Genomic DNA, 11632 nt, shown 5'->3' on the forward strand with positions numbered 1-11632 from the left:
GTGGGGTGTGCCTGCTGGCTTGTTGAAGCCTGTACTGTCTGTATTGGGTGGGCTTGTGGGAGCTCCCTCTCACTGTTCCATGGAGGGTCAGGTTGCAGGACCTGACGCTACTACAGATCACAGAATAGAAGTGCCACCTTCCCACCCTAAGGGTGGCCCTTCAGGGGCCCTTGGCCAGGGCCTAACCTGGCCACCCTCTGGTGCTGGCCCTGACAATAGGATCTCCTTGGCCCGTTTGCCAGTTAATGGGCACTTGATAGACCCATTAGCCACCTGGTCCCTGACTAACAAAGGAGACGCATCTGACCAACAGAACAGGTTTCTCAGCTGCAGAGTCTACCTCCAGGTGCAGGGTTCCAAATCAGAGGCTGGAAGGGGACTCATAGAAATCATTTATCTCAGCCCCCAAATCCAAAACAATATGCCATCTTAAACTCACTTGATGCCAACTTACTTGATGTCCTCTCCATTGATTTGATGGAGCAAGCAAACATACATTTTCTTTGCTCTCAAATGTGAACAATTTCTATACAAACTGAAGAAATGTATGCAGTGTCTCTTTCAACGAATCTGATTGTTCATTATTGTTGTTGTTGTTATCTTTATATTTATTGCCCATCCTTCATCAATAGGTCCCAGGGTGGGTTACAATTTTAAAAAACTAAAAGGAAAAAAAACCCACACTACATTCACAGGAATAGGGTAATTCCTAAAAACATACATCTAGATGTGCCAAAGGTCAGGGTAAAGAGGTGTCTTTAGCATTCAGCAAAAATTGTACAATGAAGTTGCTAGGCGTACCCCTGCAGGCAGGGAACACCACAGCTTAGGGGCTGCCACAGAGAGAGCCCTCTCTACACACACCCCAAACTTCAGATAGTGGCAGAACTTCCACAAAGATCCCCTTTGTTGATTTTAACACCTGTAGGGAAGGAGACTGCCTCTCAGATATTTGGGGCCTAACTCATTATATAGGGTTTTAAACAGTAATATGAGCACCTTGAATTGGGCTGGGAAATGAACTGGCAACCAATGCAAAGTGCTTTAGCACAGGGGTTATATGAGTTCTAAAAGCAACCCCAGCCAGTAATCTGGCCACTGTATTTTGGACCAGTTTCTGAGTCATCTTCAAGAGCAACCCCACACAGAGTGCATTGCAATAATCCAATCTGGTATCTGGAAGTTACCAGAGCATACAGTACTGTTACCAAGTCATCTCTGTCAAAAAGGGACTATAGCTGGCAAACTAACTGGAGCTGGAAATAGGCACTCCTAGCCACCTGAGCCTCCAGTGGCAATATTGGATCCAGGAGTATCCCCAACCTACAAACCTGATCCTTCAACAGAAGTGCAACGCCATCCAGAACAGGCCATCTTCCCATCTCCTGGACTGGAAGACTTGTAACACATAACACCTCTGTCTTTTTAGGATTCAGTTTCTTGGCCCATATCCATCCCATCATTGCCTCCAGACATCTATCTTGTATCTCAACTACCTCTCCTGTATCAGATGGAATAGAGAGAGAGAGAGCTGGGTGTCATCGGCATATTGGTGGCACGTCACTCCAAAACTCCTGATTACTGCTCCCAGCAGCTTCATATAAATGTTAAATAGCATGGGGGGCAACACAGGAAACCTCCCATGGTGTTTAATAGAAGCCTTCCATAACTATTTTCTGGAAACATCCCTGGAAGTAGGAGCAGAACCACTGAAGTATAGTGCTCCCCAACCCACACCTCCCTGAGCCACTCCAGATACCAGATACTGTGGTAAATGGTATCCAAGTCAGCAAGAGATCAAGAACAACAAACAGGGTTACACTCCCCCCTCATCTCTTGCTCAACAAATGGCAGTTTCAGCACCATGACCAGGCCTAGAGCCAGTGCTAATACCAATTTCAAAGGGGGGGGTTGTCTGCAATTAACCCCATAAGCTCTGTTCGTAGTCTCAGTTCTAGCAATTCTAACACAACATACATTTAAATGTACGACATAACCTGACATTGTGGTTTAGAATCTTTTCATTCTGGCATATCCTGATTTTGTTTTTATTGTGAAACGTATAAAACAGAAGCCATTTTTCCTCATTTAGTTTTCTTGTCTACTTGAGCACACTGCCAGCATCATAGGAGCCACTGTGAAAACAGAAAGGCTTTTTGTTACGACCACAAGAAATAAAGGCTTTCAAGAACAATGTTGAACAAGCAAGAATACAGCAAGTCCTCTAAATCATGTCCTCCAAAATGTGTAAAACAGCAGAATTACAATCAAGTTACATAGTATATATGTTCCTTCTAACAAACTCAGGCTCTTGCTTGGTTTTAACATAAACAGAACTTGTCACTTCTAATCAGCTTCAGATTGGAAACTTTAATGCTCCAGGCTAGCAAAAGCGATGAAACAATTTTAGCACAATCTGGTTTGATTATTAATTTTAGATCAAGTAATGCTAGATTAAAGTCTCTTGCTGATTATTTTTCTTCTTCTGGATTTTGCTGATTAGCCTAAACAGGCAACATGGGAGACTAGTAGATGCCTCTGATGGAAGAGAAATGCTATTTTGAGTAGCTGAATTTATTTATTTATTTTATTTATTTATTGTATTTGTATACCGCCCCACAGCCGAAGCTCTCTGGGCGGTTTACAGTAACTAAAAACATTAAAAAAAAATATACAAATTTAAAACACATCTTTTAAAAACAATTTAAAAAACAATTTAAACAATTTAAAACAATTTTAAAAACACATGCTAAAATGCCTGGGAGAAGAGGAAAGTCTTGACCTGGCGCCGAAAAGATAACAGTGATGGTGCCACACGCACCTCGTCAGTGAGATCATTCCATAATTTGGGGGCCACCACTGAGAAGGCCCTCTCCCTTGTTGCCACCCTCCCAGCTTCCCTCGGAGTAGGCACCCGGAGGAGGGCCTTGGATGCTGAGCACAGTGTACGGGTGGGTTCATATCGGGGGAGACGTTCCATCAGGTACTGTGGTCCCAAGCCGTGTAAGGCTTTATAGGTTAAAACCAGCACCTTGAATCGAGCTCGGAAACATACAGGCAGCCAATGCAAGCTGCTAGCTGAAAAGTTTGTATCATATTTATCATTAGAAGGTTCTAACATTTTTTTCAAAATGTGTATGATACCATGTTGACTTGAGCACTTAGCACAGAGTTAGGAAATCTCTAGCTCTCCAGTTGTTGGACTTATTTATTTATGCGATTTTCTTCCCAGGAGCATTTAACATTGAAGTAAAGGGTAGGGAACCAGATATTGTTGGACTGAACTCCCCATCAGCCCCAACCCATTGTGACCAGCAGTCAGGGACCTCCTCTCTGAGATATTGTACTGCCCTACATATTTGTCAAAATGCAAACACAATTTGGCTTGGTCTTTCACAGTCCAATCCACTTCCTGTGCAGCTTGGAAGAATTTTAGTGAATTTCCCTGCTTTTTAATCCGGGAGGTAAGAAAGGGGATCCTGTCCAAGTTTGCTGAGAATGGATTGATCATTTGCATGCTTATTGAGTTCAGTGGGATTTACTCCCCTGCAATCATGCTTAGGATAGGTGAAACTGACCACAGGGGATGGGGAGGGGGGGAGGAGGAGGAGGGAGGGGAGGAAATGCAGAGGGGAGGACTGGGATGGGAGCAGGCAGGAGGGGGGGAGGAGAAGGACAGGTTTGATCATTTGCATGTTTATTAAATTCAGTGCAATTTACTGCTGTGAAATCATGCTTAGGATAGGTAAAACTGACCAGGGGGAGAGGGAGGAAGGGCTGGAGTGGGCAGGGAAGGAGGAAGAAGATGGGAGGGGAAGAGGAAGGGAGAGGAGAGGGGAAGGGGGAGAAAAGCAGGTCTGATTATTTGCATGCTTATTGAGTTCAATAGGATTTACTCCTATGCAATCATGGTTAGGATAGGAAAAACTGACTATGCGGGAGGAGGAGGGGGAAGGAGCATATTGGAGGGGTCAAAAGAAGGGGGAGGGGAGGGCAGGTGTGATCACTTGCATGCTTAAATAGTTCAATGGTATTTACTTCCGTGCAATCATGCTTAAGATAGGTAAAACTGACCGTGGGGAGGAGGAAGGGGAGGGGAAGAAGGGGAAAGAGGAAGGAGGGGATTGGAAGGGGATGGCGATGGGGAGGGAGGGGCAAAGGAAGGGAAAGGGGGCAAGAGGGAAGGGATAGGAGGGAGGAGAAGGGAGGGTGGGTTTGATCATTTGCATGCTTTTTGAGTTCAGTGGGATTTGTTTCTGTGCAATCATGTTTGAAAATGGAAATGGACTACCTTCAAGTCGATCCTGACTTATGTTGACCGTATGAATAGGGTTTTCATGGTAAACTATATTCAGAGGTGGTTTTACCATTGCCTTCCTCTGAGGCTGAGAGGCAGTGACTGGCCCAAGGTCACCCAGTGAGCTTCATGGCTGTGTGGGGATTCGAAACCTGGTCTCCCAGGTCGTAGTCCAACACTGACCTGGGAGGGAGCAGGGAGGGGAGGGGGAGGGGGAGGGGAGGAGAATGGGTGGGTGGGCACTGGGCAGAGGGGAAGCCCCTTTCCTTTCAAAAAGGAAAACATTGTGAACAGTATCATTGCTTTTCAGCGTTTCCCCCGCCTTTTTATTCTACAGCAGGCACATGTAGCCTTCCACCCAAATTTAAACTAAAGCTGTCCCTGGCCACATCCACACCAGGCCTTTATTTCACTTTGGACAGTCATGGCTTCTCTCAAAGAATCCTGGGAAGTGTAGTTAGTGAAGGGTGCTGAGAGTTGCTAGGAGATGCCCTGTTCCTCTCACAGACCTTCAATCAGAGCGGCTGACTGTTACACCAGTCTGGCCACTGGAGCTCTCTCAGTGGAACAGGAGTCTCCTCTCAGCACCCTTCACAAACTACACTTCCCAGGATTTTCTGAGGGAAGCCATGACTGTCTCAAGTGAAATCAAAGTCTGGTGTGGGTGTGACCCCCTGATTAGCCAAACCCAGCAGCTGTGAGTCTGGCTTTTAGAACTCTGACAGTTGGTTCTTACTGAGCATGCCCGACGTTATCATAGGGTTCCAGCCATAATTTCTTGAATTAATTAAAAATCAGTGAGGCATTTTTTTAACTTTTAAACTGCAGAAGATGAAGGTCAGAGTATGGGGCAAGGTCATTATTAGGATTACAGGTACTATGTGAACATGGCTGTTTTTTTAATGAATTTCAACAGATTATGAGAACTCTTGAGAGAAAAAAGTCCAAAAGGGCTCTGGGATTTTTCCCTCTCTTTTTAGACTTTGAACTCTCTATTCTCTCTGACTGTTTTGTTTATTGCCATGAAAATTGAGAGGGTTGTTAAGCAAGAGTTTCTGAGTTCAGGACTGTAAGTTTTATAAGGTGTTGTTTTGAAATGAGCTTATGGGAAGCATAAGAATGGGAAGGGGAGTATTTTCAATTTAACATTGTGGAATGTGAAAAATCCACTCTGGCTATAGTATACAACCACTCTTGTGGCTGTATAATATACTGACATCTGCACTGGCTGCCCATCTACTACTGAGCCAAGTTACAAAGCCCTGAACAACTTAGGTCCACAGTATCTTAGGGATTGCCTGAATCCTTTTATCTCAGCTCAGTCACTGAAATCATCTACATGAGAGGCATTGGTCATCCCCCGAGGTGGTGAGGCTCATTTAACATTGACAGGAAATCGAGCCTTCAGTGTCATCGGTCCAGTTCTCTGGAATGCTCGAGATTCAGCAGGCGCTTTTGTTTTAACCTTTAAACATCCGCTGAAAACCTTTCTATTCCACTGGGCTTATGCAGGCAATTAAGATATCTTTTTGCAGCAGATGACCTTTATTTTTACTGTATTTTAATGGTTTCTACTGTGCTGTTTTTATGCATTCTAAACATCTTTGTTTTTTAAAATGAATTCATGGTATACAAATATGTTTATAAAATAAAATAAAAAAAGTATTCCCAATATTTTTTTAATTAACCCACCATTCCTCCAAGAAGCTCAGGGCAGTCTACATTGTTCTCTGTCCCTTTCTTGTGAAAATAAAATGAGGCTGGGTGACTTTTTCTAGGTTACCAAATAAGCATCATGGATTAGTAGGGATTTGAACCTGGGTCTCCCCAATCCTTGTTCAGCACTACCCATTTCCCCAAATCCTGGTTAGAGGGAATAATCATTTTAGCATTGCCCCTGGCTAGTACCATTGTACTAGTAACTATAAACAAAAAAAATTAACATATTCTTATTTTTGAATCTAATTTCTCACTATATACACATTTCTAAGCATAGGTATGCCAGCATTTCAGCTGCTGAGAATATGAAGTCAGTTGGTTTTCTGATGCAAATCTGAAAAATGAGCCACTTGAGTGCATCAGTTCTGCTATTGGATGTTTTTCTTATGTTTCCGAATGCACTCCTGTAGAAGTCTGGTTCTTTTGCCTTGATAAAATTGTTGTATAGATATTGAATTATGTAAACCACATAAGTGCTACTGCATATGGAAAAAAATTGAAATGTGCATTGGCTTTGACCAAATGGATTTTTGAAATGCATTCACTTAGAGGTCTGTCAGCACAACTGCACTGATGAAAATGACCCTGCTAATGATCATTTAATGGAGTGCCTCTGGAGACATGTGTTACTCCAGATTAGCTAATTGTTGATATTGTTAGTTCTCCTAAATGCAATGATTGGCTTGTCTCAACATGAAATATATCTGTTACCAGATGCCAATGTTGCTGAATGCTCTTTTTTAAGGCCAGGGTGATATGATCAAAAGTGAGACTAAAAGACTCTCTTTGGGTGCTTTCATTTTGGTCTTCTATAGATTTTCCTGTCTTGATTTAGAGCTTTGTCCTCTGCTGATAAGGTTATGTCCTCTTGATGACCTCTACCTCTTAAGCTATTGTGATCATTATAGAGCAGAAGCAGCTAACCTTTTTGGGCCCAAAGCAGCCACATTTGTTCTTGGCCAACCCCTGAGGGCCACATGCCAGCAGGGGCTACAGCCAAAGCAAAAATAGGTGTTGCCACCTCACTTTTACTCATTCTCACATATGCACACTCACTCACCACGCATGCAGACAGGCAGAGCAGGAGGTGTTTTTCCTTTCCATCTGATCAATTTCTGAAGAGCAGAGAGCAATTGTCTTCCCTGTTACAATGCTGGAATTCATGACAGTGTACATACTGTTGTGGTCTCCCATCTGGGTACTGACAAGGCCCAAACCTGCTTTGCTTGGGAAGGTTGCTATGTCATGTGCCACCAGACCATGCCTTGGAATCTGGATAACTTCATTACCATTAACTTTTTCCTGAAATGCAAAAGGGCAAATGTCAAAATCCTATCAAAAACCCACAGGCAATGGTCTAGATCTCACTGAAATGATGAACCAGACTGTATTACTTCAGGCTGCAGGTGAGGATTCACATGGTTCAGAGCTCCCTCATGAGGAAAATGTTTCCTATGCCTAGAAAACTAGCATGTGAGGGAGAAGACTAAGCTTGACTAAGACTAAGCTTTTCTCTGACTCATGGTTTTCTTCATGGATGGGATTTGTTTCACAACTCTTGATTGTTATGGACATGGAGAGAACACGAGAATAATGGAGTAGTATCTGCAAAAACTGCATATCTAACAAATTTATTGTGGCACAAGCAGTGCTGGAAGTGAGGTGGAATGTAACCATCCCCCTTTTTTCAGGTAGACATAACTGAATGTGGCCTAATCATCCCACTTCCTTTTTTTCCTTCCACCTTGAAACCATTCTCCTTCCCTCTTTTTCCCACTTCGGACATTGTGCCTGAGCCTTCATAGGCAAGAACCAGGGCTGGCACCAAGCATGACTGGGCCCTTGGGCACAGCCTGCCCTGGGCCCCCTGCTCCCAGCTCCCCCTACAGACCGTGTGGGACCACTCCATCTACCTCTTCTCTCTTTCTGTGAATGCCCTGCACACTGGGTGTACAGGTTGCTGCCATCAACCAAGATGGTGGCAGAGGCTTCTCTAAGGGGCTGATACCCCTGCCGCCATCTTTATTGATGGCATGCATGCACACTATGCTGCATGCACACACATGCCTGCCATCAATCTAGATGGTGGTAGGGGCATCAGCCCTTTAGAGAAGCCTCTGCTGCCGTCTTGGTTGATTGCAGCTGTGTGTGCAGCATGCAGGGCATTCACAGAAAGGGAGGTAGGTGGAGCGGGTGGGCACCACGGGCCCGCACAGTTTGCGGGGATGTGTGTTGGGAGCTATGTCTCTGTGATCTGCGGCAGGGTTGGGAGTTTACCTTGCCGAGGATTGCAGAAGGGGAGCGCTACCCCCACACTCTAAGGAGGGGCCCTTCAGGGGCCCTCAGCCAGGACCTGACCTGGCTGCCCTTTGGCACCAGCCCTGGCAAGAGCCTGCTTCATGTAACACATTAGGTCCATGCACATGATGGATTCAACTTCTGTGCCATGCCATATCTGTTGGCCTTTAACACATCATAGGATTTTTATTCTTTTTCCTGCATGTGACTAACAGAACAATCCCAATCCCTGCTGAAGGCAGACAGTGAGAGAGGTTAGGAAGAAGTGGAAGTGTGGCTTCATTGGTGGGCATGAGCTCTGCCACCTAGATGGTCTGTACATCTAGAGGTACCAGTATGCCTGCAGAGAGTTCTGTGGACATAGATGTATCACCATCACTAGGACCTGATCCAAGGCAATCTGGGGATGTACTAAGGTTGGCCTTGGATTCAGTAGAGCCAAAGCCTCCTGCCAGACAGGAGATTAAATGAAATAAAATAAACTGGTGAGAGGAAGAAGAAGAAAAGCTCCCACCTCCCATCCTGGTTAAGCCAGCAATGCTTTGTGACAGTAGTAGATCATGCACCACTTGCTTCTCCCATCCCCACAAGTACTTAGGAATAGTCTGTATGAGTGCAATCCTGTGCCCTCATATCTGAGAGTAAACCCCACTGAGCAGGGGGTTTTATGTCTGAGTAAACATAAATAGGCTTGTTTTGTTAGATGGCTAAACTTTTGGAATTCAAGAGTATTTTTATTTTATCGTTTATTTTATAAATGTATTATCTGCCTTTCAACTTAAAAGTTCCAAAAGCGGTAAGAAAGTGGAAAACTTGGAAACAAATTACAGTACAGTTAAAAGAAATCCTGACAATAATTCACCATAAAATGGGCTTTCTTTTTCCCACATGCTTGTGGTTTGTTCAAATGTTTTTTTAAAAATATAGAAGAATAGGAATAATCAGAAAGGTTTTATGATGGAATTCATATTCTAGTTATCTATTACTAGAAAAATAAATGAATAATTCAGTGACCAAATTGCAGCATCAGTGTTTTTAAAAACATTTTCTTAGAATCTGTAGAATTTGCAGAAATGGAATTCAGGCATTATATTAATTCGAAGTTTACTTTTTTTTTTTAAAGAAGGCAATTGGGCTCAGTTAAATAACTAAGTATAAAATATAAGTATATAAGTAGTTTTCTGAATATCAAGGTTGTTCTGACATAGTTTTCTTAAAATTGTAGAGCTTGTATCAATGTCATATGGGTCTTTTTATGTGATACATCTGGGACTTCGTGATAGTCTTATCTTGGTTAGCTTTAAATCAGAGACACTGCATTAGTAGACTTTTATGCACGTTAATATTTTATGTGCAACAGTACATTTTCTAAAGACTACATAAAACAGTGTCCTTTGTTCTCTTAAAACAGATCTGCCGATTTCAACGCTACCTTCCAAATAGAAACGATCACCAGAAACTCTTTTCAGATCACCCTGTAATGTTCATATCTCCTACTAGTCAACCACCCTGTGAGAAACTGTGTGAGCTGGTAGAGCTTTGTGGAGGAAAAGTGTGCAAAACCCTCCGACAGGCTAAAATCTGTATTGGAGAATGTAAGGTTGGAAAGTACACAGACGTACAATGTTTATCTGAAAAATGGATTCTAGGTAAGAGGTGTGATTATTACTTGCTAACATAAAACGATAGCTATGTTTGCATTTATACATCCGCCCCCATGTTAACAGAACCACCAGTTTTCAACTTGCACATAGTGCTGACTCACAAAAATAGATTTTCCTACACACAAGAAACTATAGACCCTTCATCTACCACATCCAAGTCCTCCGTAACTTAGCAAAGCATTAATGTGTGAACTTGGCTGTACATAGATATCGCTAGCACATATTTCTATATCCATCATCAAACTTCTTTCTATGATCAGAAAAAGTGCTGTGGCTATACCCACATAATATACTTGAGTTCACACTGATCACAGATATATGCATGGTAAAGGAGAGGCCATGCCTGCTTGCACATAGGAAAAACTGTTTGCATCACCTAATTGTTGCTATCTGAGCTGCTACAGTTCTTCCCAGCAAGGTTGCATTACTGACCCTGCCTATCCCTACACACAAACTTCTTTATGTGCAGTGAAATTAAGAGTGGGCCTTGCACTCTTTTGCTTTCTGCTCACAGCGTGTATAAGTGAATATTTGGACTAAGAAATCTGCAGTTATCAGAAAACAATTTCCTTTGACCTGAGCATTGAACCCACTAAGTTAAGTGGGTTTAATATTGAGGCTGAAAGGAGATTCTCACATTCGATTAACAAATGGATCTCCCAGTTTACTGATTGCTCCTGTACAAATCTGTTGATTCTGTGCTCATTCTAAATAACATCCTTCATTTTCCCCACAGATTCAATCACACAGCACAAGATCTGTCCACTTGAAAACTACACATTTCAAAATAAGGATTAGGGTACATGTGTTTATTCATTACTCTCTTGAACATCATACTTCATCTTACAAACTGAACAATAAATACTTCAAGTTTTGTAAATGTCATGGCATGAAACATGTTAAAAAACCATGCTCACTTAAAAAAAAGCCTCCAAGTTACAAGGATCTGTTACTTTAAGGTGGTGAAGGGAATAAGCAAGTCTAAGGGCTACACTTATTCTGTCCCATGGTAAAAAAGGCCATCTAAACAGTGATTGAACATCACATGGATAATTACATTGTATTTGGCCTCATGTAGCCATTTTAACAGCGGATATTGCAGTGGGCTGCACATGGTGCCATTTGTTTATGGAATCAAAGCCTGTACAACATCAAGACAGAAGAGATGAATTTTCAACTTAGCAAATATTTTTCCCTTTATAAGTTTAAATTTTATTTGCAGCTTTCTTACAAACTTTTAACAGAAATGGCAATAGAAGGCTATCTGCAAATGAGGAACCACCCTTTATAAGCAAGCATATGAACCCCTTTGTTAGGAAACTTTCTGCCAAGACAGCAATATATTATGGACTGAAATAGAAATAAATAAAAAGTGACATGTGAAAACATGGTTCCCAGTAAAGAACGGTATAAGATTTTAAAAATTATTCTTAAAAGTTTGCATATCATGGTCTTCTAGCCCTCTCATAAATATTTTACGCACAAAAACCCTGTCATCACTAATTTATGTAACGTAACATTCCAAATTGATTTTCTCATAAGTTGTCTTGAAATGAATTTCAAGTTATGTACTATGCAACCTCTTGGGACCGCTGCTCATTTTTTTAGGCACATATGTAACAGATTTTACAGTGGGAGACTAATAAAATATCTT

The 11632-nt window shown here is 42.3% G+C and overlaps 1 protein-coding gene across 1 annotated transcript in view; it reads left to right on the plus strand.

Annotated features, from left to right (window-relative positions):
• MCPH1 (microcephalin 1) overlaps positions 1-11632 on the plus strand; it is a 176847-nt gene extending 165215 nt beyond the window's left edge. The window contains exons 13-14 of the mRNA XM_061622908.1: positions 9726-9963; positions 10715-11632. Coding sequence (XP_061478892.1) covers positions 9726-9963; positions 10715-10776 — 300 coding nt within the window. The 3' untranslated portion in view covers positions 10777-11632. The remainder of the gene's footprint in view (positions 1-9725; positions 9964-10714) is intronic.

This window comes from Rhineura floridana, chromosome 4, assembly GCF_030035675.1.
Source record: "Rhineura floridana isolate rRhiFlo1 chromosome 4, rRhiFlo1.hap2, whole genome shotgun sequence".
Classification (NCBI taxonomy): domain Eukaryota; kingdom Metazoa; phylum Chordata; class Lepidosauria; order Squamata; family Rhineuridae; genus Rhineura; species Rhineura floridana.